Source organism: Pezoporus occidentalis, unplaced genomic scaffold (genome assembly GCF_034315485.1).
Source record: "Pezoporus occidentalis ecotype Australia unplaced genomic scaffold, CSIRO_AGI_Poc_V1 ctg54, whole genome shotgun sequence".
NCBI lineage: Eukaryota > Metazoa > Chordata > Aves > Psittaciformes > Psittacidae > Pezoporus > Pezoporus occidentalis.
In genome coordinates, this window is record NW_026915877.1 from 2,868,177 (window position 1) to 2,894,391 (window position 26,215).

Genomic DNA, 26,215 nt, shown 5'->3' on the forward strand with positions numbered 1-26,215 from the left:
CACGGCGGGCAGGACACAAGCGGACGGTGTCCAGCGAGGACGCGAGAGGGGCCGCGCCCAGGGGCGGGAGGGTAGGCGGGAGCAGGCGCGCACGAACGGGCGCGCTTGTTGCGTGCGTTGCGCGGCGGCGCGCTCGCGGGCAGGTAGGGGCGCAGGGAGCGCGCGCCGCCCGCCCCGCCCCGCCGGGGGTGGAAGTGGGCGGGTCTAGGCGGCGGCCGCCGGGCCGTGAGTGGGTAGGCAGGCTGTCAATCCGGGGCGGCGCGCGGCCGCCCGGCGTCGCGCGACGGGGTGCCGTGATTGTGGGAAAGGAAGGGAGGGTGGGGGAGGGGGAGGAGGAGAGGAAACAAAAACAATCGTCCGGGTGCCGCCATCTTGGGTCCGTTCTCCACGCCACACAAGTGAATGGGTAGATATGAAATTACCACAGGGGAGCAGCAACAGCAGCAGGGTACGGAAGGCTGTGCCGAGCTGCCAGCTGGACTCGGGAGACTCTAGAAACGGCTCTTGCCGCCGCCGTCACCCAGAGAAAATCCCCGCGCTCGGCCTTTTCTCCTCGCCAACCCCTAAACTGCACTCCTGGAGGGACAAAGTTGGTCTCAGCCGCGCTGCCTCCGCCGTCCGGGAGACGAGAGAGTTGCGTTCGGCTGTGGCTTCCTCGGAATTGGGAGTGAGCCGGGGTCAGAGTTAGGGGCGAGAGTGACGAGGGGACTCCTTCACCCGCTGCCCTCTGGCCCGGGCTCGCCGTGTGGGAGGCACGAGGAGGAGGCAGCAGGCGCCCCGCAGGCGTTTCCTTCCCACCCCTGCTATTTCTTATTCCTTTCTCCTAAAAGGAAAAAAAGGAAAAAGCAAGGACTGGATTGAGTTGCAAGGACGGCCGGGACTGTCGCTGGTCTCCGTGCGGGCGGGCGTGCGTGCGGCGAGGAACCGATGTGTCCGTGAGGAGTTCAGAGAGGAGGCGAGTCCCAGCCCTGCTTCCCGGGAGGAGGAAACCCGCCGCCCGCCAGGCCAGCACAGAGCTGCCCGCTGCATCCTTCCTTCTGGTGCCCGCCGCCTTCTCGCTTCCAAAGAAGCTGAATTCTCCTGGAAACACGGCAAGGAAGGAAGGAAGGATTTGCCACAAAGAATATACCATCCTTCTCCCCAGCGGCTGGATACTGCATTTTAATTGTTTTTTTTTTCTTCTCCAGTCGCTCTTCTGTGTTTAAATACCAAATATAGCCTCGTGGGGGGGGGTGGGGGGGTTGGGGGTGGGGGGGAGGGGATGGAAATCTCTTAGAAGAATCTGAAATCTTGCTGGGATTCGGGAGTGCTGCTGTTGCACGGCCCAGGAGATAGGACCGCGGTGACGGGGGAGAGAAGAGAGATGTACGGCTCTGACTGACTAGCGAAGGACTGGAGATCTGCCTCTTCTCGGGAAGCCCGAAGGTTGGTTCGTTATGAGACTGCTGGTTTTCCTTTTCTTCTCTTTTTGTTTACGCTAAATCCCTCAGCATTATTAAGGAAAACCGAAGTGTTGCCCAGGTGTAGCTGGTGGCTCTCTGGTTTTAAAGGTAGTTTTCATCAAGAAACTGACAAAAACTCTTCCCTTCACCCGGAGGCTTTTGAGGTTTGAAACTGAGATGAAGCTACTCTTCTCCCAAACACTACACGTTGTATAAGGGGAGCCAGGACGAAAACGTCGTGTTTACTGACTTCGATACGACTTCCCGACACTTGGCACCCACGAGGGATGCTTCACGGAGCTTAACTGTTGATAATTTTTCTTTTTTTTTTTTTTTTAAGTGGTTTCGTAAAATACTTTTATGAATTAATTTTTTGCCACTGTTCGTACAGAAGCCAAATGACACGTGTGTTTTGAAACACAGTTCCAAATATATCCATCCCTCAAGCCGGATTCTAGCCAGAAAGAAACGGAGGGAAATCATCAGTGTCTAAACAAATCTGATTTTACCGTTTTATGAACATTATCTGCTGTTATAGCAATATTATGTTGCTACAGATTGCTTTATAACGGTTCAGCAAGAAGGGTGATCTCCCCACCTTGCAGGACCCAGGAAGCTGGATACTTAGTGTCACTTACATGTTTTAACAGCATTGGAAAATGGGAGCTGCTACTAAGTTGGCGTTCGCTGTTTTTCTTATCTCTTGTTCTTCAGGTAAGTGAATGTTCCTGGTCTTACCTCTTTATATGTAAGGTTTTGGGTCAGCACTTGAAAGCTTGAGGTAACTTCATCGATTAGCACAAACGAGAAGAAGTTTGTTGTTGTTTTTTTTTTTTTTGTCTGTGACTGTAAAGGCAGAAGCTATTTTCATTGTTACTCTTAAGAATTTATAATGTGAGCACTTCAAACGCGTGCAGCGTTTGGATTTCAGATCGTGTTGAACAAATGTGGAGACATAACCACCTGGTGTCACATACAGTAATCCGGCAATGCAATTATTAGCGTTTCGTGGTGTTTCTTTAAATAAGAATAACCCAACTGAAGTACTCTTAACTTCAATTAGATCTCTTATTCCGGACCATTCATTGGTAAATGGCAACCTTAATTAATGCTTCATTAGTTTAGAATACTCAGTGTTAGCTCGTCTTTTAATGATGTTGAGGGCTGTGAGCATGCGTAGATGTATGCGAAAAATTGGGCTGAAAAGGAAGACTTTCAGGTTCTGAGCAATCATTTGTAACGCTTTGTATTTTGCTACTCAGGAGGTCACTGCCTTGTAGTGCGAAAAACCCATTACTACTTCTCAAACAGCAGCGTCCTGAGGAACTAGGGTGTGTGAGGACTTCCTCATGCATCTTTAAGAGGAAAATTGTTATGGCAGCAACCAGTGGTTGGGGAGAACTGTTGGTATGTTTCTGTTTGAAGCTCCCATCAGTTTCACAAAAAAAAACCAAACCCCCCAAACACCCGTATTGTGAGCTGTCTAACGGCTGTAGTAGTAGCTACATGGCAAGCCAGGCACTTTCTATTTGGAATGTGTGTACAGTCCTCTGTGTAGCTTGAGCTACACTTTTTGATGTTCTTGCAGAGTGTGCAAATGTACACTTGTTTAGCAGACAAGCGCTCAGCTTTTCAGTGTAGCTGGTGTGAGGGAATCTTGAGATCCGTATAACAATGCCTTTTAAGATTTCAGTGTTAATAAAGTACGGGATTTTGCTGAACAGGACGTTTTCTTGTGGTTAGTAAATGGATAGTCTAGTCTTATGTCTGTAGCTGTATTGATCAATTCCGCGTATGCTAAATGTGCTGTGAAATGGCGAGCGCTGCCAGAAATAAACCAGAAAAAAATCTTTTCTGTTTTAACCAGAGAAACAACAGAGCAGGGTAAGGACAGGCAGAAGGTTGGTGGTTGGGGTTTTTAATTTTTTTTTTTTTTTTAATCAGGGTATACCGTTTATTCCTCTTGAAACATAATATGTTTTCTTCTAACAGTTTTATCTTGCAGTAGAAAATGCATCTTTCATCTTTTCCTCATGCGTTATTTTTGAGTTACTCCAGCAACATTCCTCTTATTCAGGAATATGCTTTGTAGGGAAATTCCCCCCCCCCCCCAGTGACAGTTTCTGAAAGACTTGGTGCCATCTGCTCTTCATGTCTGTCTCTCTCTTCCACGTCCTCCTATTAAGATCCTTTTGCCTAGAGCACAGAGTAGTGATCTTGTTGACATTACCTAGCCTACTTATAAAACAGAACGGTTAAGCAGCAAGGGCCGTCTTTTTATTTCTTGCTCGGGTTGTTCTCGGTGAGGTAAAACGAATGTTCTCTTGCTTGGAAGATGGAATTAATCTTTGTTAAACGAGCAGGAAACTGTCTGCAATTCGGACTGCTTTTCGTGTTAATGACATTGTTTTGGTGGTTATTCCAATAGTACACATGAATTGTTCTGGTATTTAACAATGACTAAACTATTTTCTACTCGCCTAAACTTTTAGAGTATCTGTAGTCCTGGTATAGGTCTAAAAATAAATAAATTTAACAGTAAGTTTTTGTTTTATGTTCATAATGGCAAGATTATGTAAGCTTTTAGCTTGCAGTACAGCAGTGTTTCTTTTTTTAACTGTGACTTGTTTTGGTTTAACATCATACCTGATCAATTGATTCTAATATCGTTGTTGGAAGAGAAGTTTCTTTTCCACTCTTCAGCCTGAAAAATGTCTGCCCAGGCTGTATACTTAAAAAGTATTGCCAATGGTTCAATAAATCCTAGAATTCAGGCATAAAAGTATCTGGTTCGTCCTTCTCCAGTATGCAGTCTCCAACTACTCTGTGTGTGTGTGTGTGTGTGTGTGTTGGGGAGTGGGGGTTTTGGTTTTCTGTCTTTATTAATTTATTTATATAGGGAACTATTTTCTGCGGTTGTTTACATAATCAATTAGTACTGGTGTTCCTTAAAGAGGTGAAAATGTTGTGTTTTTTTTCATACGTGGTGGTTGTGGAAGTGGTCTTTAGGTTGAAGACATTTTATTTTACTGTCTGTAAATGCTGTATGAAATTCTGTAAATGTACTTCAGATGGATAGGAATTTCCAGTGAATCTGGTAATTTTTGCTAAGAGATTGAAAGCTATTTCCCTTTTCTAACTAAGAGATTTGAAAAAGAGCATCTGTGTTATGTTTATTAGGCTTTAAAATATTTGTAGATGCTTGGATAAGAGTGGGTGTAGGTTTGCACCCATTCGCACTGATTCAAGAGAATGAGATGAATGTGTATTAACTAAACATTAAAACCTTGTACCCAGGCCAATGTTCTCCCTGTGCCCTCTAATATACTTTTTTATGTAAACCCATGTGTATTCTTTGTTTAATAAAGAACAGAAGATCCAGAAGCAGTAATAGAATGCTTAGGAGCAATTGAATATGCTTCCTGTGCCTCTTCTGTAGGTAAGATTGTAGGTGCTTAAAAAATAAAAATCATAAATAAAATAGCTTGTTCATCAAAGAACACTTCTCTTTAGCTATTATCTACGTTCTCCTCAAGGAAGTGTGCTTCTCTGTCCTCTGCTTTTGTGATTGCTGAGTTACACCTTAGAAATTTTGGGAACAGGGAATGTATACTTTCATACTTTTCTGTGATGTTTCAGAATATATACCTCATGCAGCTGACTGGGGAGATGTTTGAAAGAGTGGATTGTTTTCAGCCAAAATCTTACGTTGTGGGTTCTGTATAGTTTTTAACATCTCATGGTTCCTTTTGTTACTCTTAAATCTCCATGTTTTCCAAACCATCATTTCTTCTGAGCTACCTGCTTTGCCTTTGGTACCTTGTGGTCCATCGTCAGAGTAGTTCTGCAGCTCAAAGTCTCTTACAGGGGAGAGACCTATATCTGTTAAAACTCACTTAAGCTGAATTCATGCTAAAAATCATCTATGCAAAAGATTGCATGTCAGAAAAGTGTTAATCCTCTTTCTTTCCTAATGATGGATCATTCTCAAGCCAGTCAGAAGGTCTTAAGTAGTTTTGCTAAAGGAAATGGCACATCAGAAAGACCTTTGTAGTTGAAGTTTTCACTACATGGAGAACATTTTATTCTTTGATTTAATTTTTTTTTTAACCTTCTATCTCCAATTATTAGTAGGAAGTATGTGATTTTTTTTTTTTTTTTTTTCACTGAAAATCCTCCCTCCCCCACCCCCCCAAAAAAAAAAATCTAGATTCAACTGTAAAGCCCAAGATACTGCCATGGTTTCAGAAGCTGAATAGTTAGGTGTTCTAAAGGAATTGTGAGGGGTTAGTATTTAATTCTACTACTGCAATGTGTTTTTTACTGTAATTTCATTATTAATTTGGTAACACCTGAAAATCCTACCAAAGGTTTAGGAGTATTGTTTGTGAAATTGTTGGTAGCTGTCTGTGATTGTGGTTGAACTCTAATCACTTTATTGCATAGGCAGAGCAGTAAAGCTATTCAGACTTGGTACTGCTGTTAAAGTAAACCCCTGCTCAAGATTTCTTTTTTATAAGACTACAATTTTTATGTGTGTTACCATTAGGCAGTGCCCCAGCACTCTTGATGGTGCTGTTGAGAGCAGGACTTGTAAACCTACTTAATGCTTTTCTCAAGCATAGATAGTTTACATAGATGTAAATGTTACATAGTTCAAAAGTATCATGGCTCAAGGTTGATGTTATAACTTTGATTACATATCAGAATTCTGTTACTACTATGTTATCTGTTAAATATTAACAGCAGTTGAAAACCCTAAATCTGGGTAATGAAAAACAGCTGTACTCGTGCTAATGTAGTACTAGAGCAGGTAATCATACTTCTAGTATAACTCTGCTTGACAAATGCTTCTGGAGAGATGCTGCTGTCATGGGTTTATTTGCATATTTTCAGTCACAATTCTTTTCTTAGAGAAAAAGCTTAAATTTGTCTTCAAATGCTGGATGTTATGTAAATTGGCAGGGGGAGGTGTTCTCTGTGAGGGGAAAACTGCTTTCTGTTATATGGGGGTGCAAGAAGGTAATTACTGCTATCAAGAATGAAAAGTTTTCAGCTAGTTTTAATGGAAAGTATTTGACTACCATTTCTTCCCCTTCTTTCTTCTTTTCTCCCCCACTTCAACTCTCCTGCTCCCCTGAATTTGGGGATGAAATTCCTTAGGTGATAGCTTCAGGTGATTTGCAAATGAGGATAAACTCCTCCCCCCGCCCCGTTTAACTGTAGAGGTATGGTGTCTGGATCTCTTGAGAGATAAGTAGTCGTCTTTGTTCACAGACAAATGTGGTGGACACAATCTGCAAAAGTCGTCGTTTCGGGATACCATAGAATCAGCTAGGTTGGAAAAGACCTTTAAGGTCATCAAGTCCAACCATTACCCCAGGACTGCCAAGACTATCACTAAACCATGTTACTAACGGCTTCATCTACACAGTTCTTGAACACTTCCAGGGATGGTGATTCCACTGCTTCCCTGGGAAGCCTGTTCCAATACATGATCACTCTTTCTGTGAAGAAATTTTTCCTAGTACTTAATCTAAACCTCCCCTGGCACATCTTAAGGCTGTTTCCTCTTGTCCTATTGCTTGTTACCTGGGAGAAGAGACCAACCTCCACCTCACTACAACTTCCTTTCAGGTACTTAAAGGAAGTGATAAGGTCCTGTCCCCCCCAGCCTTCTCTTCTTCAGACTAAACAACCCCAGTTCCCTCAGCTGTTCAAAATCATTCACATGATTCTGAGCCAAGATACTGCAACTCCTGGCTGCTTATCCTTAGGAAATCATCTGGAGAATAATCATTATAATATGGTTGTAAAAAATAAAGGTTGACAAGGCATCTGGTTGTGGAAGAGCTTTCTTGGTGAAGGAGAGATGCATTTCCACCACTTAATTAACAGAAAGCAGATTAATGCAAATATCTGCCTTAGCTGGTTGGAAGAATACATGGTCTGTTAGCTATCTGATGTTCCTGAAAATGAGAACTATTAAAAAAGATCAAGAAAATTACGAATTTTATAGCCAAGCTCTTGTGTGATGAAATCTTAATGTGCTTTTGTTGCCTTGGTGCTTAAAATTCAGCACATCTTATTTCCTGTTATTTCCATATGGAAATTGAAGTGCTACTGGATGCCAGTGACTTTATGTGGCATCTCTTATCTTCTCTCCTCTGCAATGTCTGTGTGGTGGAGGTTTTCTTAGAAACAGTTTTTGACTACAGTGCCAAGCAGCAGAGTGTATTTAGGATTAATCCCTCAGAAAATGAATATTTACTGCCATATTGTTTACATTGCATATCTATGTGGCTAAGGAACCCAGACATACATTGGATAGATCAAATACTTCAGTTGCTGGTGGAAAGAGCAGAGAAGGTTTTATCTACTGCTGTAATTATTGTAATAGTTTCACAGTAAAGTAAGCCTCTGTGAGTAAGGTCAACATTCATGGGTTTCTTCTGAATTTCCTAATTAAAGCTGTAACTGGAAGCAAGCAGTCTGGCTAGGAAAAAAAAATAGACAATTCATGTTCTAACTGGAGGAATAAATCTTTGGTTATGTGGTTAGAGGTATTGGAAAAACTCTTGGAAATGAGGGAAGCATTTGTGGGAAGACTACCTGTTCCTGCAGTCAGAAGCAGCTGGATTGTCAGGCTGGGATCTATGGAGGATGGGTATTGGAGTTGTGAAATACTTCCTTGTACCCACCTTCATTTAGCTGCTGTCACAAAGAACTGAATTCCTTTTAGATAGTTCAGTGAAAGAATACACCTCTTTTTATCTCCCCCCCTCCCTTCTGTTCCACAGTTCTCCCAAATGAATCCCTTTTTCAAACTTACAGTCAAGGATGGGTGAGCAGGATGGCAGTCTTCACCTTTCTGTCTCTGGAACTTTCTCTTTGATGGTCCTCTTAATGAACTGTGCTGCTGTTGCTTTCAGGCAGGAGCTTTGTTATGGAGAAAATGAGCAAGTGACATATTTAGAATTGTATAGATGCCAGTGAAGGTCTGGATGACAGCTGTATAGCCTAAAATCTTGGTGGCTTTACAGTGTAGCAGTGGAAGAACAGGAACACTTGTGTATATTGCCATCTCCGTTCCACTGAGATTTTTTGGAAGGTAAAGTAAGTATTGCTGAACTCTGAAAACTTGCCTTGTATAAGTACAGGTATTCATGTATTCTACTGGTATCAATTGGTGCAAGATAATCTGTTTCAATCAGGATGCAGAATCAATCCAAAATGATAATAATTTCAGTGTTATTCTTGTTATCCACCGAAAAGTCTTGTTAGTAACTATTAAACTCCATGGACTTGGCCTTTGTATGATGTTGAGTACCTTTCATTGGCAAGATGGCTATGTGGTGTTGAAGTAATTTAAATAGTGAGATACTGCCTTTTGAGATTCTTCATTTTGTTAAGGTATAATTTCTGGTTTTAAGGATTTACATGAAGCTGTAATTAGGTGGTAATTCAGTTCAAAATGCTGAAAGCAGAATGTAATTAAAAGCAAACCCCTATATGGTCTTAAATGCAATGGGTATGTAAGAAATGACGAAATGCTTTTTTTTCCTTTATAACTCTGTAATTACACGAGGGAAACATTGCCTGTAGTTGGGGAATTGAACTGACTGAAAGGCAAGATGCTAGAGAAGAATCAGTGTTTTATAAATGCTGGATCTTGGCTAAAATGAAAACCAAGACTATTTCTCAGATTCGTTTGTTTTCTGAACTTTGCGATAGTCATCAGCTAAGCTAAAACTCAGAAAATCAGCCTATTTTGCATCTACAAATTGTAGGTATTGTTTTATAATTAGTTCTGTTGTGTTATACTGTCTTAATTAACTTTTACACAATTTAAAGCTTATATCTGAACATAAGACATCTAATTTCATCCAAAGGTTTTGTTTTCAGAAATTGTCTGTATAATTATCTTGAAAACTGGGAATAAGAATCTGTATTGCTTAGAGTTTTGTTGCTTTTCAGTAGCTTTAACTCCTTGCAGCTTCCGTTCTTAAATGGGATGCATTCAATGTATTGTCATTTCACCAGAAAAGAGTGAGTTTTTATAACTGAAGTTGAGAAGTTTCTTGTGACAGATCATCTTCTGAAGTTGGATGGTATATCCATCCTTTCTAGAAATGGAGGATATTGTTTCTGTATTTTCTGGAAGATACCAAACTTTTTATGGGTTAATCAATATGCAGGTTTTGTTCTGGGGTAAAAAATGGAAAGGGGGAAGGTAACTTGGTGATTTCTATGTGTCTTGTTGTTGGTTTTGGTTGTTTTTTTGGTTGCCTTTTTTTTTATAATATATAGGATTGACTGTAGGTCTAAAGAATGTTTGATCTGTGGCTTGTCTCTTTTTCTTAGTGAAATTAATCTGCAGAGTGAATGCACATACTGCTTTGCTATTAGTGCAGTCCTGATACTGTTTTTTGCGAACTGGTGTCTAGTGAGATGAGATGCAAGCACGGTTTCAGGGATAGTGCAGGCAAGGGGGTCAGTGCCAAGAGTCAGCACAGTCAAGACTACCAGAATTCCTGCAGCTTCAGCATGTCAGTATGTCCTCATCTCATGTTTGAGAGCATGGAGTATATACCCATCAGTATGGTGTGGAAACATTATAATGGTTTATACTGGGTTACAGCATAGCTTTTATGGTACTTTGGATGTTCAAACCAAAAAAAAGTCGCACTTACAGAAAAAAATGCAGAGGAAAAAAGGGGAGGGTTGAGGGGCACCCTCCCACCCAAACAAAACAACAGAAACAACTTTCAAAACACACCAAACCAAAAACCCCCAAACAACCAAACCGACCAGCTCACCTCTTTGGGGCCAGAACAACATCACACGGAGCAATGAGGAGGAAGTCCATAGTCAGGTGCTATATGGAATGGATGTTCTCTGTCTGTGAGATGTAGCCTATGGCCCAGTGAGCAGTCATAGAATCATGGAACGGTATGGGTTGCAATGGACCTTAAGATCATCTAGTTCCAACATCCCTGCCATGGGCAGGGACACTTCACACTAAGCCATCTCACCCAAGACTCCTTTCAACCTGGCCTTGAACACTGCCAGGGGTGGAGCATCCACAGCTTCCTTGGGCAACCTGTTATAGTGCCTCGCCACCCTCACAGTAAAGAACTTCCTCCTTATCTTCTAAACTTACCCTGTTTTAAGTTTGAACCCATTACCCCTTGTCCTATCACTACAGTCCCTAATGAGGAGTCCCTCTCCAGTATTCTTGGACCTGTTGTGATCTGCAGTATAGTTACATGATTTGAAGAAAAAAAAAAAGCCTGCTTTGTGTTTAAAGATTGTTTCTATTTTAGGTTAATATTGAAAGTTTTGAGGCAGGAATGGTGCAGTTGGTGGTTACTGTAATCTTGCACTCTACCCTTTTTCTAATGTCACTTCATAATAATGGCTCAACAGAAATTGTAGTTTTTCTATTTGAAATTTTTTAAATCATAGCAGCAGAAATTCATTTTGTCATCAGACGATCTTCTCCAGCTTTTTGCTCAAAGCAGAGTATTGTCCACTAAATCCCCAGGTTCTTTTCAGCAGGCCAAGTCTGACAGTTGCTGGTTGTACTGATGCATAGGGTGCACCTTCCCAGGCTTCAGGGCATCACGTTTGTCCTTGTTGAGATTTGTGAGATTCCTCTTGGCCCACCCCTCTAGACTGTATAGGTCCTTTTGAGTGACACTACTGCTCGAGTACCCCAGCCTCTGGCCTTGTCTGCACGCACACTTGTGTGTGTTACACCACCTCCTCCAACCATGGATAAGATGTAGAAAACAAGAGGGGGCTTAGGGTGGGCCCTTGGGAGACTCTGCTGGTGGTACTTTGCATCCTGCTGTAGATGTGTTCTGTATGTGAGCAGGTCTGTTCCAATTATGTGCTGGCTGTATCTCAAGCTTTATTTGCTAGCTCACATAAGTGATTTAACTTAATTTTAGTAGCTTCTTTACTTTTGGTGGCTTACAAACTTGTGATTCTCATTTTTATTTTTTTCTTAACCGAATCTGTAATAGCATGGCCTTTATTTTTTTTCAGGTTCAGAGTTCTTATCTAGATAATGCTAATCTCTAGTCTTTAAATACTGCCTGAATGATCACAGTGATATTTATTCTCTCAGATATATTTTGAATACTTGAATTTCCAATATCAATATCTAAGTTTAAATTTAATCTGTTTTTAAGAGTTATTTTTAAATATGAGTAATCATTTTATCAGGCCTTCTAACCTGAAAAACTGTTTACTTTTAGGAATTTTGGGGAGGAGCCACATAAAGAACAAAATGGTTTAATTTTGTTGTTCAGTTACAGTGTTAAATGCATGAGTCAAAATTAAACTTTGCAGCAAGTAACTTAATTTTAGGAATTTTTGATAATGTTTGTCAGTGGAGGGTACATATAGTTCTCTTCAGCTCATAGTAATTACAGAACTGAGGAGTTTTTAAAAAATATTTACATGTTTCAGGGTTGAAAAACATTTAGGCTGTTAAAGTAGCAAAAATTGTAAATTGCACAGAATTGTTTGAAGTACTGTACTTCTAATAATATATGATCTATTTTTCATCATCATCTTTATAAAGCTACTTTAAAAGTAGCATAGGAAAGATCACTGGTTAAATACATTCATTTTAATTCTCTGATCTTTAATTTTGGAAAGGGTCTGTTTTGCAAGTTGCCCCTAGAGATAATTGTATTTTGTTAAATTTAACACAAAGACTGTCAAAACAGTTGTCTGAAATGGCTTCTAAAATGTTACAATTTGATTGCATTTTGTTTAACTTCAGGTTGTGGCACATACTTGGAGGGGACAGACCCCAACAAATTAGGCCTCGACTAACCATTTGGAGTAAAATGAATCAGTAATGATATCTTACCCTAACTCATATGTGCCATGTATATTCTAAGGGCAAGATGTGGAACAATGAGTAATTTGTGAGAAGGTTATTTAAAACAATGGGATTGTTTTGCTCCATGCCTGCTGCCAAGTAAATTCCCTCCTCCCTAAATAAAACAGCCCCAGACTCGGTGAGAAGTGTCTTACCAACACTGGAAAACCACCCATGAAAAAAAAAAACAACTTGGTGGTTTCGTGGAAATCTTCTGTTTCTGTTCACTTGAAAAAAATGTCAGAGACCTTCAAAGAAGCCAGAGGTGCTCAGGTCCCACTTTCTACTCGAGTAGAAATGGAGTGGATTTCTCACGAAAAATCTTGTTGCTCCTGTATTCAGCTGTACTTTTCCAGGGGCTTAAAATTTTGCTTTATTTGCCATCCATCAGAATGTCTTTCGGTTGGCTTTTGACCCTTCTGAATCAGGGAACTGTACTTTTAACAAATTGAACTTAAATTCCCCTTTTGTTTCTCTCATATGATGTGCAAATATTTCTATAAACTATTGCTTTTTAAAACAAATCCCTTACCCCGTTGTGTCCCACGAGGCTTTGTGAGGGCAGAAGCTTTTGTTCTTTTCTAGCATCCCTTTAATATACTGATACACATGTGTGATTTTGAGAACACCTACACAGGCTGTATAGTAGATGATTTGCAAAATAAACTGGTAATCCAGCTCTTAAAATTAGGCAGAAGTATGATTGTAAGGAGTCTCATCTATGGCATATCCTAAGGAGGACCATCTTTTAAGGAACTGTCATGAGGATTCAGCCATAAAACAAATTCAGTTCCTGTTGTTTGGGGTGTTGTTTTTGTGGGGGTTTTTCATTTGTTAGTTTGTTGGGTTTTGTGTTTGGTGGTGGTTGTTGTTTTTAAATCTTGAGTTTAACAGTGATGAGAAAATGTACCAAAAATGATGGTATTGATATTACTCTAATGATATGTGAGCAAAGAATATTTCTTGGGTTTATGTAATCAGTGATGTCCTTCTGATATCAAAACCAAAGGGGTTTCCTTCTGTTGAGAATTTGTTGCTTCTTAGTATGATAGAAAGGTACGAATGGTAAGAAGTTAAGTCTTTTCCCAGGCATCTTTGAAGTGTTGTTACTTAAAATTTCTATTGTATGTCAATTTGAGATTGCATTTCTAACTTTAAGCGAGCTTCTTTCTTTGATGCAGTATGAAAAAAACTACTATTTATACATAATGATAAATATTATATCATAGAATCATTTCATTGTTGGTGTCCTGTAGGTTTATGTAGCGTATTTAAGAAAAACTGATTGGCGAACTGGGAGACTGACCGTTCCTCTTCTCTGTACCCTCTTCCGCATTCGCATATCCTCTTCATCGTGGAGTTACACTTCACTGTTGATTCAGTCCTCATACACCAGCCCTTGTGGCTGTCTGACATTGTGCTGGCCTGAACCAGCAAAAGTGACTTGAAAAAACAGGATGAGAGCAGTACCAAACTCAACAGGAGTTGGGTTAAAAGGTGGTAGGAGCAAGGAAAGAGATGGGTGGAATAAAGGCTGGCAGTGAGTCTGCGTGAATTGAGCTAGGAAACGAATTGTCAAGGGAAAATGACACATCAAGGTTGATGAATAGAGCTGTTCTGTGTACATATTGGATAAGAAAGGGGAAATGACAAAATTAATTACCATTTTAAATAACCTTAATCTTAAAAAACTTCTCTTTTCAGAGTTGTTCAGAGGACCTCAGTGCATGTCTGTATCACAGGATTTCTTCCCTTCCATTGCTTTCTAAATATTTTCACATCACATTCACCTCTAAGGGCCCTAGATTAAACATTTGCAGGCAGAAGGGCAGTCCACTGTCTCTAGCAACATTGCTTGAGGTGTACCTTTGCTCATCCTCCATTTCACTGGTACAGAACTGCTGTTGTTATGCATGGATGTATGAGGCTCACATATGAGAGAAAGCAGGAATCTAGCAGTGAAAAGTTTTCATTGTCATCATTAACTAAAGGGGAACTTCTGTTGCACTTGAGGGTATTTCAGAGGTAGAAGGTGACGAAGTTGCCATATTTATGGAGAGATGACACAAACTGGCAGAGGCTTGAACCTGCATCTGTGGAACCTGATGCAAAGGAATAGGTGGTAAAATTAATTTTTATCTCTTTGCTGGTAACAGTGAGGTAGGAACTAAATAGGAGGTTCAGACTGCTACGATGGGCTATAAAATCCAGTTACATCCCACGTTTAAGAAAGCAACTTGGGAAGACTACTTGCAACCTAATTTTAGTAGTGTCTGATTTGTGGTACTTGGATTTTAACCTTAAATTGCCCTAGAAGCTTACTCTGAGCAGGTAGGCATAAAACTTTATGCAAAAACTCTGGAAAAATTCAGATCCATAGAATAAAGAGCACTCAAGGATCTAGAAAAAATGTAGGTGAGGTACTTAAGATAATGAATGTCACTTAGTAATTCCTGAATGTAGTGAATTCAAAACACTCAACACAGCATCAGTCGTCACATTTAAAAAGCCAGGTGAACAAGCCAGTGGAACCAGTGCAGTTGGGAGTGCAGAGCAGTTATAAAGAGTCATTGAAATTACAAATGCCATAAACCAGGGAAACCTTACAAACAGCAGAGCATACTTCCCGAAAGGAGAGATGTGGCTCTGACGAGTGAGGAGATTGTGGCACTTGCAGTTCAGCTGCTAACCAAGTCTTTGTGGCAACTGCCTAAATTCTTCAGCCTTCTGTTACGTCGTAGGGTGAAGTAAGCTTCAGGCTTTCATCAGACATCATGTTGCTTTTAACCTTCCCTGGAACTCTACATGCGAACTTCTGTATTAAAGTCCAAGCATGGACAGCCAAAGTGAGACATATTAGTCTCTAGTAGCAGTATTTTGAAATTCTGGGGCAGGGGGTGAATCCACAAAAAAATACATGGCTAAAAATCCAGATTAGTTTTGAAGCATAGAGGATTCTCATCTTAGGTGTTATATTATTTCTTCCTAGCCATGGTTTTTTCCAGCTCAGCCCAAAACCTGCCTTCCCTTTAGGAAGAAAGAAGCTAATGTTCCAAGGCCTAGGCTGCTGTTTCCTGTTCCTTAGGCTGCTTCCAATGAACTATGACATTTAAGTTTCTTTCTGCTTAAACAAAGCAGAATTTTTAAACCCTTTGTTCCCTGAGGTGATGGCATCTGCTGAGGTCATCTAGGTTAGCACAATGACTTACTGCCACCAGAAAGTAGAGGTCTAAATATACATTGGTTTCCTTTTCTGTCTGTGTTCCCTCTAGTATGGCCATTCATTCTTCTTCAGGGAGCGTAATGTTCCTTTTGTATTTGCCTTTGCTAGCACACCTTTCAGCAAACAATTTTAGGAACTAAAGTGTCTTATGGAGAAGTCTATCTAGTAAGTTCTGGAGGAAGGACAGGATAAGTGGCAGTGGAAGCAGAGAGACAGGTAGAGCACTAGTGAGAGTTCCGGCTCTCACATTCTTTGTATCCTTTTCCAAACAGATTGAGAACATTACATGCGGAAAGCATATTACCTCTTTTTGTTAGACTAGTCTTCATCCTACTTGGCACTATGGAACATCTTATTTGTACGAGAAAGAAGAACCCCAGTGGGATTGATGTGTGCTACCATTGAACTGCAGCCACAGAGACTGAGGCAAATAGCAGTAAATGACTAAAATTCTCTGGTCAGATGATCTTCAGCCCATGTGGAGTCTGACTGCTCTGAGGTTGACAAGGTAATTGAAGCCTGGGCCCTCTCTTCCGAACTGATGAGCTTTTACACAAAAAGCTCTTACGTGAGATTTCCAGTAACTGCCACCTTCTGAAGAGTGAGCTCTCCTCTGGTACATGTTTTCCTTCAAAAAAAAAAAATGCTGGTTATCTAAGTGGATGGCCTTAAGCCTGGAAAGGATGACTGAATGGAGGCATTAAGTCTACAAATTTTAACTTTGGTTCATGTTCTGGGTTCCGTGCTGATTTGTTTAGGGAAATTCTCTGCTCAGTGGTTAGGAGTCCTGTATTTTCTTACTGGCTGTACAGGGAACTTGGGTACTTAAGTTCATGCCATTACCCATCTTGGTCTATCTGCATAAGTAATACTATAGTCAAATAAGCAGTGTAAGAGAGGAAACAAAGGCAGTTGGAATGTTACATCCACTTTAACTGTAGAACATTACTTTAAAGTATATTTGGGATGAAGGTAAGTGTCAGTCTGTGGTTCCATTTGTTTTTTAGGAAAGCTTTTGTTGTAGGAAAGGTAGCTCAGACTAGCCTGGGATTACCTGTATTGTTTCTTAAACACCAGTCTTGCCACTCCTGATAGGACAGCAAAAAAAAAAAAGCACTCCTAAGAGTGCTACACAGGAAAGTTGAATCCCTGTTGCTGTTTGGCCACTGATTACCAAATGTGTTGGCTGTGTTGACTACCTGTAGGTAATCATTGTCCTGAAAGGAAAAACAAAAAAAAAAGCAAACGATTTTTCTTATTTGAAAGGGCTGTTCTGTTGATTTTAGTGATACAGCTTTTTATGTAATCATTTAAATGCTCATTGACTGCTGCAGAAGAAACACTCGGAACAGGCAAGACATGAAATTTCTCCCACAGCTTCTTTCTCTCTCTCTTTTTTAAATTTGTAATTGTGAAGCTTTGGTGCTCTTCTGGACTGCTGAGAGAATGTATTGCTGAAAGAATTCCTCACTTGTGACCAGAGAAATACCTGTTTCTGCCTGAGCCAGAAGCACTCCTCCGTCAAATACAACATCTGGCAGTAGAAGCCCTTAAATGTCTGTTTATGAGTATATGTCCCTTTCTGTGTAAGATACTCCAAAAACAACTTTAAAAGTTCTCCTGAGAAACTAAGCATCAGTGTAGTGGGGATTGCTGGCTATCTGAAAGAACATACAGCACTAGAAATACATCAGCATTCTGTTCATAACCTTAACACCTAAAGAGGCTTTATTTTACTATTAAAGAAATGCATTCTCTTGGATGTAGTAGATTTTTATTTTTTTTTCTCAATAACTAGGAGTAGAAAGTTACATATGGTCACGTATATAACTGAATCTAAACTAAATGAAAACAGCTTGAAATCTGTTTAGTTGTTTTCTTTCTCTTGTAAGTGTCCTGAGAAGTCTAAAAATCACTTTGGAAGATTTTGCTTTTAAGCATCATTCTCTTTTAAATCGGGTTGGGAATTCAATGATATACCCCAGATACAAGTACTTACCAATGATTTTTCCATCCCAGTCCACACAAGCATACTACCTTCATCTTGATATCTACAGAAATGCATTTCAGGCATGGTTTTGGGGCTGAGCACCTCTAATTTGTCTTTGCTCTTGATCAGCCAGCTGTTTCACATGGAATTGAGTGAAGTGATTGATGAGGTATTTTAAATAGTAAAAGTACAATTCAGTGATCCATCATGAGTAAATGTATAACTTACAGTTTTGGAACATGCAAAAATAAAACATCATCTCCCTGATGGACAAAATCAGGGAGGATAACTTCTTCATAGGGGTTTAAATTTGGTCTGGGTAGAACTTCTAGGTAAGTAATTCCTGATTGCTGAATACTTCTGCGAATACTCCTGCCAAAAGCTTTTAGTTAAATTTTGAGTTAATGTTTCAAAAGCATCAGACAACGTTATCCTCAAAAGATATTTCTGATGAAAAAAGTCGAGTTTGAGATCCTCAGGATAGTGAGAAGAGCATGCAACACGCTCACTGCCCTGGACTTCAAGAGAGCAGACTTCGGCTTCTTCAGGAGCCTACTTAGTAAGGTTCCATATGATAAAGCCCTGGAGGGCGGGGGGGGCAAGACTGTTGTTTGATATTCAAGGATCACCTGCTACAAGCTCAGGAGTCTTGCATCCCAACTAGAAAGAAGTGCAGCAGGAGGGCCAGGAGACCTCCTTGGATGGATAAGGAGCATCTGAGGAAAATTCAGAGGAAAAAAAGCCTTATAAAAGGGGGAAGCAAGGACAGGCAGCCTGGGAAGAATACAGGGATGTTGTCCAGGAAGCTAGGGACCAGGTTAGGAAAACTAAGGCCCAGTTAGAATTAAACTTGGCTAAGGATGTGAAAGATCACAGGAAGGGATTCTATAATTACACTGCAAATAAAAGACGGACTAGGGACAACATGGGCCCTCTCCAGAACCTATCAGGAGAACTGGCTACATGGGATTTGGAGAAGGCTGAGGTTCTTAATGGCTTCTTTGCCTCAGTCTTCACTGGCAAATGCTCTCACCGCACCACCCAGGTGTTGGAAGGCAGATGCAGGGACTGTGAGAAAGAAGACTTTAGGCCCAGTGTAGGAGAGGATCTGGTTTGAGACTATCTTAAGAACCTGAATGTGCACAAGTCCATGGGTCCTGATGAGATCCAAGTCCATGTGCCTGGCAAAATCTTGGAGCAGATTCTCCTGGAAGGCATGCTAAGGCACATGAAAATCAACAAGGTGCTTGGTGACAGCCAGCATGGCTTCACTAAGGGGAAATCCTGCCTGACCAATTGGGTGGCCTTCTGTGATGGGGCTACAGAACTGATGGACAGGGGTAGAGCAGTTGATGTCATCTACCTAGACTTGTGTAAAGTGCTCCACGTCCCACACGACATCCTTGTCTCTAAATTGGAGAGACATCAATTTGATAGATGGACCACTTGGTGAATAAAGAACTGTCTGGATGGCCGCACACAAAGAGTTGGGGTCAATGGCTCAATATCCAGCTGAAGACCAGTAATGAGTCGTGTCCCTCAGGGATCGGTGTTGGGACCGGTCTTGTTCAGCATGTTTGTTGGTGACATGGACAGTGGGATTGAGTGCGCCCTCAGCAAGTTTGCTGATGACACCAAGCTGTGTGGTTCAGTTGATACGCTGGAGGGAAGGGATGCCGTCCAGAGGGACCTTGACATGCTTGTGAGGTGGGCAGATGCTAACCTCATGAGGTTTAACCGTGCCAAGTGCAAGGTCCTACACCTGGGTTGGAGCAATCCCAGGCACAGCTACAGGTTGGGCAGAGAAGAGATTCAGAGCAGCCCTGTGGAGAAGGACTTGGGGATGTTGGTTGATGAGAAACTGAACGTGAGCTGGCTTCAGTGTGCACTCGCAGCCCAGAAAGCCAACCGTATCCTGGGCTGCATCAAAAGGAGTGGGACCAGCAGGTTGAAGGAGGTGATCCTGCCCCTCTCCTCTGCTCTCGTGAGACCTCACCTGGAGTATTGTGTGCAGTTCTGGTGTCCTCAACATAAAAAGGACATGGAACTGTTGGAACAAGTCCAGAGAAGGGCCACGAGGATGATCAGGGGACTGGAGCACCTCCCATATGAAGACAGGCTGAGGAAGTTGGGGCTGTTCAGCCTGGAGAAGAGAAGGCTGCGTGGAGACCTCATAACAGCCTTCCAGTATCTGAAGGGAGCCTATAAGGATGCTGGGGATGGACTCTTTGTTAGGGACTATAGTGACAGGACAAGGGGTAACGGGTTAAAACTGAAACAGGGGAAGTTTAGATTGGATATAAGGAAGAAGTTCTTTCCTGTAAGGGTGGTGAGGCATTGGAATGGGTTGCTCAAGCAAGCTGTGAATGCTCCATCCCTGGCAGTGTTCAAGGCCAGGCTGGACAGAGCCTTGGTGTGAGGTGTCCCCGCCCATGGCAGGGCAGTTGGAACTAGTTGATCTTAAGGTCCTTTCCAACCCTAACTATTCTATGAAAATTAGGCAAATCTGTGTTTTCCTGCATGTGTACTTAGATTGAGCTGGCACCTTAATAGCAGAATGCTTTATGACCGTTCATGAACGATAACTAGTTTGAAAAAATTTGTTTTCGTATCTCTTGCAAACAGGAGTGAAGTTCTAGCCTCTGTGTTTGTATTTGAGTTTTTATATGTGTAGACCTGTCTTTGAGAGGGCAACATTAAAGGATTATTCCTTGCACTTGAGATTCCCTTTCACTTAATGCCTCTGTTGTGTAACTACTGACTCCTTCTGAAAAGGGAGCTGTCCTTCCCCTCCCTAGGACAGGTTTGCACAGCCTGCCTTCTGCTGGCCCCAGCAGTTGTGTGGCAGGAGGGAGGGTGTTGAATCAGCAGTTACAATCTTGTGCAAAGTTCACTTTGCTTCCACTTACCATATGCTTTTGAAAAGTTAAATTGTAGCTCATGTATTTGTGAGTCTATGTTTGTTTCCATAGTCTTGAAAGAGTATTTAGGGCATGGAGGGGAATCAGAGATTGCAAGTAAGGCAGGTTGGAAACAGTTAAGTCTGTGGTAATAGGTTCATGGGAAGCACTGGATAGTTAATCTGCTTCTGTGAGTTTGTCTTACTGTTTCTAGTCAATGTCTGAATTCTCTTCACATTCTGCATGTTTGAAGCATATTCAGTATAACATCCTGCTTGCTTTAAACTTGCTTATTCTGGATGGCTTTAGTCATGCTGGCAATAAAGACACTGCAAATGGTACAGGCTAATCCAAAATAAGTATCCTGGGTTCTTTTCAAGTTGCTTTGATGTTTTGAATCGTCTGCATCAAGCAACCTGATGTTGCTTGAGTGAAATAATCAAAGCTAGTTTATGTGTAGTAGCACAGCCTGTGACTTGTGCTCCTGTACCCAAGTATAGATTTCTTTTCCATGGTCTGAAGAATCAGGCATTTATATCTTTTGGTTAAAAATTCTGGATTTCTAGTTACCTCACCTGGGTTGCTGATGGTCTAAAAAATTTCCTTATTCTTTGTACTGTGTGCAGCTGTTGAGGTGGATATTCAAGGAGTTCTCTTGCGAGCCTTCCCAAAGTCTTAGTCAACACAGAGTAGTCTAGGCCAGTCTGATTTTCCAAAATGCTGTGAAACCAGAAACTCAGGATAATTACTTAGTATTACCCCGTGGTACAGTCAATGAAGAGAGGTTTCTTTGCCTCTTACTTACCTGCCTCCATGTACAGTAGGTGGAATACTATTTCTAAGGAATCCTGTAAGAAATTGGCATTATTGTAAACAGCCATGTAACCTCTACCATGGCTTAAGATTGGGAAGTTCTGGTGAGTTTGTGCTTCTTAGAGAATGACATTAATAGGCAGAATTATAACTTCTTTTTGTAATCTTTTGTGCAGTTTAACTGAAAAATTGTCTTTTTCCTCTCCTACTGAAAATGTGTTGTAATTTCTTGTGGGTGTTGTTGAAGACAGCAGAGAACCTGTCTGGCATGTACCCTCAGGAAGAAACTAGTGGAGTGTCAGTTTGTCCTCTTACCTTTGATAGTAAGGAGAGATGGGTACTGTTGCCTCTGGGCAGGGGAAGTGCTAATGGAAAATGTGTTTTATTGCATGGAGCTTACCAAGTTCTAATAATCAAATTTCAGGCTGTTATTCTGTTAAAGTGTGGAGAGACTATTTAATGTAGTAACAGCATGCATGTTCTGGCTTTCACTGTGTTCTTGAATGAGGAGGAGGAGGTCAAAATCATATCTGAAAGCACCTTCAGGATTTCAGGTCAATAGATTTCCTTAATTGTCGTGTAAATTTAGAAGACAAATTAACTTCTAGTAGCAAGTGCAGTACTTTTATGTGAAAGCTTTTGTTTGTGGTGGTGTTTCTTCTGTTGCATACATCCCTGATTCATCCATAGACTTCCAGATTTCTGTTTTCCACTCACAACTTGATGTGAACTGTCAGAACCTGAGTTGTCTTTATATAGCCACAGTATTATTTCTTCTAGGCTATGTGGCTGATTCTTTATTCGCGAGGGTAGCTTTGCTAGGTAAATTTGTGATACAGAATGTGCACTCATGAGATTCTTCTAGTGAACGGTAGTTCTTTTCATGTCAGGCTCCTTAGATGAAATGGGCAGGTACTCTGTGTTAGATGTCTGTAGACTCTTTAGAGTTTCCAAACAGCAAAGCTTGTCTTCTGAAGGCAGCAGCAGTTCCTGTAGCAGAGAGGGGTCATGTAGGTCTCTGGGAAGAAGCCAGAATGACAGCCTGGAATATGGCATGACTGAGAGAGGGATATCTGTGAGTTACAGAGGCAGGCTGGTTGGTAGTGGTAGTGGGCTGTTGGGTAGAATTACTACCAAATACACTTGAGTTGATAAATTCTTCAGTAAATAGATAGCCATGCAGTTGCCCTCTTAAAGTGTGAGCTTTTCTTTCTTTTCAGAAACTTTCAAAGGTTAGAATGTTCTTGAGATTTCTGGGGATAGTATAGCCATATATTCAATCTGACATGAAGAAAAAAAAAGGCCAAATAGTAAGAATTTACATCTCTGTAGCTGCAATATGATAGAAATTGAATTTTCTTTACAAATCTAAAGTAGCCTTTCTAGTTTTAATTATTCTGTCAAATTTACCTAATTAAAATCAAGCGCAGTAAAAACTTCTGCAGCCAAAACCAATCCCATGGTTTTGAAGGGGAGTTTTTGGTGGTTTTTGGTTTGGGTTTTGTTTTGTTTGTTTGATTTTTTTTTTTTTTTTTTTTTTTTTAACTTATGATATTGTAGTGGAATGCATCAGATAAGCAAATTGAACAGTTGGCCAAAAAACATTGTCTTGGTGTGGCACTATGAGGTGGCCCAGTTAAATAACAACACCATGCTTTTTGTTATCGTACACTCATTGCATGTGCCAGTCCAGTGTGCTTTTGTTTGATGCTTTCTGCTGCCAGCCTACTGCCTTGGCAGCTTTGCAGAACATGCATGCGAACTTCTGTCTTCCTGTGAAGCAACGAACTTAAACCATAGTATATTAGGATATTTCTTAGAGCACCCCACAGGTCTCAAAAAGTGTGCAGAATATCCCTTTGTTAAACTGTGGTTTAGGAGGTTAAAGTTAGCCTAAAAAGAATTAAAAGCTGTTGTCGGTAGGTTTAAAGATGGGTTAATTCCTTAAATAGTTCATAGGCAAATGAACTACAGGAATGCTGCAGGGCTTTAAGATGCTACTGCTGCATGTGCAAGAAGAATAAAACATAGGTGCTTGCCATATGTCAATGAAGTGTTGAAAGCTTTAGTTAGAGATAATATTGCTAGGTGAGATTATTGCTGAAAATGTCTGGTTTGAAGCTTTGACTTCTAAAAGTGAAGTTGACAAATGGGAAAGGATTCAGAAAAACTTTCAAGAATCTTTTTGTCTGCAAATCCTGTGTTACTGAGGGACTGAGAAATCTCAGCCAGTTCAGTTTAAGAAAAAGCATAATGGCTGGCAATTATCTACAGTGAAAAGGGATTTCTGACTTTAAATGTGTTAGAATGTTAAATATTTCCTGGGGGCTGTGGGGTTGTGTAAAAAGTTTTGAGCTTGGTGCAGAAGTTACTGGTTGGAGTTCTTTGCTCCTATGGGTTTAAAATGTAATTTTTCACAGTCGTTGTCTAAGGTTTATAAGGTGATGGGTTTTTTTGTGGTTATGTCTCTCTCAGGGTCTTGTTGAAGATTAGATCATATGAAAACTTTTGCAGAAGGGCTAACTTTAATGCAAGACACTTTTAATAAAAGAAATTGTGATTGCTAGTAGGTAGACAAAATCATAAGTGAGAATGGACCAGGAGAATAGACAAATGTACACAGGAATAGATTATTTTTATATTGACGGAGGTACATTAAATCACATAAATACTCTATTTGTATATATGCACCACCTTTTCAATTTTTAATTCCCCTTAACAAAGCAGGAGCAAGATAATTATTTTATAGAAAGAAAATCTAAAGGAATATAAGTGTTTATATACCCAAGTAATTTCCAAAGTTAGTATAAGAAAGCTGTGTATAGAAAATATCTTACATTTTATTGCTGCTTGCTGAGTTAGTCTTAAATGCAGAAGAGCAAATCAGAATTTAATTCACTATTTAGAGACTTTGCATTTTATACCAGCAGTTCAGAAGTAATTCTATTGTTGTTCAGTAGGTTTCCATATGAGTAATTTCTTCTGTCCTGAGTGTCCCCCAATCCTTTATCCAGGGAATTATGCAAGTGTATTTAAAATTATATTAGCTTATTTCAAAGTCAATATAATAGCTTTGTAATCAATGATAAATATCTAAGTTAAAGATAATTAAAAATGCTTGTCATATATATGCATATAATTTTTAAGTAAAAGTTTTTTTTGCTTGCTTAGGAGGTGATAAGATTGTAGACTATGATTAATGTTCTTTGCAGATGTTGCTTTATATGCTTAGGCTTTCAGAAGTAAAGCAGTCTAGACTGTCTGTCTGCATTCTCCTACGGCTTTGATCTTGATTAAAACTGGTTGTATTACATTTATCTTCCTTTCTTGAATGCCAAAAATTATCTTAACTAGTATTTTGAATGTGTATATACTAAGATACTAAGTGTCTTCTTCAAGTACTGTAAAAATTACACATTTTTATATGTTCTACAGGTAGCAAAAATTGGTATTTCTGTGTTGGAAGCCTATCATTTGGCTTATTTCAGATACAGCAAATGTTATTCAAAATGCGAGTTAAATTCATAGGGAGTGAATCAGGTTAACATTAAGGGTTGGGTGGGTTTTGGTGTGTGTCCCCCCCCCATTGAATATACATCTGAAGATAGGTGGTGGCTTCTTTGATCTTATTGCTGCAGTCATCTGTATTTCTGTCAGGTCTGATATTAATGATCTGTTCATATTTGTTTCCTTCTACTAAACAAAGGTTTTGTTCTTCCGGACCACCACTGTCTCAGCTCAGGGTGATTGAGCCATACTGCTTTAAGCTGTGAAAAAGGGTCAAGCACAGCAGTGACACACAGAATACCTGAACTGAATAAAATCTATCAGGGACTGGTATGTGCCCGCTGTATGGCAGAGGAAGAGATCTAAAAGCATAGTGTTTCTCAAGTCTTTGGCTTTGGATTAAATCTTTCACTACTTTGGGAGTTGATCAGTTCGTCAGTTGTGTGCGCTAAGTACAACTTTTCAAGTTTTGAAATAGTCAGATTTTCTGTTTATTTGCTTATTTTTCACTTGAAAGTTGTATATGAGTGATTTGAGAATTTGATATATTTTATGGGAAAGTTTTAAGTCAAGGTAATCCTTTTAATACTAATAAATGATTTGGTGGTCAGTCAGTAAAATATTTTGGGAAGCTGCATTAAGTATTAAAGCAGATAGGGTTTATTTTCTGTTGTGACTTTTGTTGTTCCCGCAACTGAGTGCTTTGTGTAAGTCTGTTAGAGTTGTTTATGAAACATTCATAGTTTTCAGACTGCAGTAGTGTCTTAAATCAAAGTTTGGGAACATGGTTCCATGTACTTTTCAAGTATGCAAAACAGGTGGAGAAATAACTAGATTAAAAGTTAAAATAGTACTTGAATGTCATAAAACACTTGTAAATTTATTGTAGGAAACAGCAATTTGTGTGTGCTCTGTACTTTGCTATTACCTAATTATTCTTTTTTCTGATCTTTAACACTACAGTGCTGAAACTTTTGGTTTTGTTTTGTCTTTCAATGACGTGTGGGGTGGTGGTTTTTTGTTTTTTTTTTTTTAATTCCATAATTCCATAACCATAGTATTATATAAAAATAAGTAATTTTGTTCTCATTATGGAGATCTGTAATCTGGTTTGAATATATACATATCAGAGGAAATTAATTGAAATATTTTAATACAAGTCTCACACAGCAAATTTGCAATTCTCCCTGTTTTAAAAGCATTACCGAGAACCTAATTCATGTACTGGCTGAACCGGAGTTGCCTTTCTAAATGTAGCTATCTCCGTAGTTGAGAACTGTATAGGGTTCTCTTATATAGATCTGGGCTTCCTGAGAGCAATTTATTAATAAAATTCTGGTAAATTATCATAATACTTTAAAGTTGCATATTGAAAACTTAACCCTAAAAATTCTATACATCTTGTAACAAATGGATTTTTAAGGCTTCCTTGCAAAGTTA

General features: G+C 40.1%; 1 protein-coding gene across 2 annotated transcripts in view; it reads left to right on the top strand.

The window, feature by feature from the left end:
- Nucleotides 1-1,276: 1,276 nt before the first annotated feature.
- ACVR2A (activin A receptor type 2A) overlaps nucleotides 1,277-26,215 on the top strand; it is a 68,459-nt gene continuing 43,520 nt past the window's right edge. The window contains exon 1 of one of the 2 annotated variants that reach the window (XM_062637737.1): nucleotides 1,277-2,156. In XM_062637737.1, coding sequence (XP_062493721.1) covers nucleotides 2,102-2,156 — 55 coding nt within the window. In that variant the 5' untranslated portion in view covers nucleotides 1,277-2,101. The remainder of the gene's footprint in view (nucleotides 2,157-26,215) is intronic. The other variant, XM_062637738.1, reaches the window with a different exon arrangement.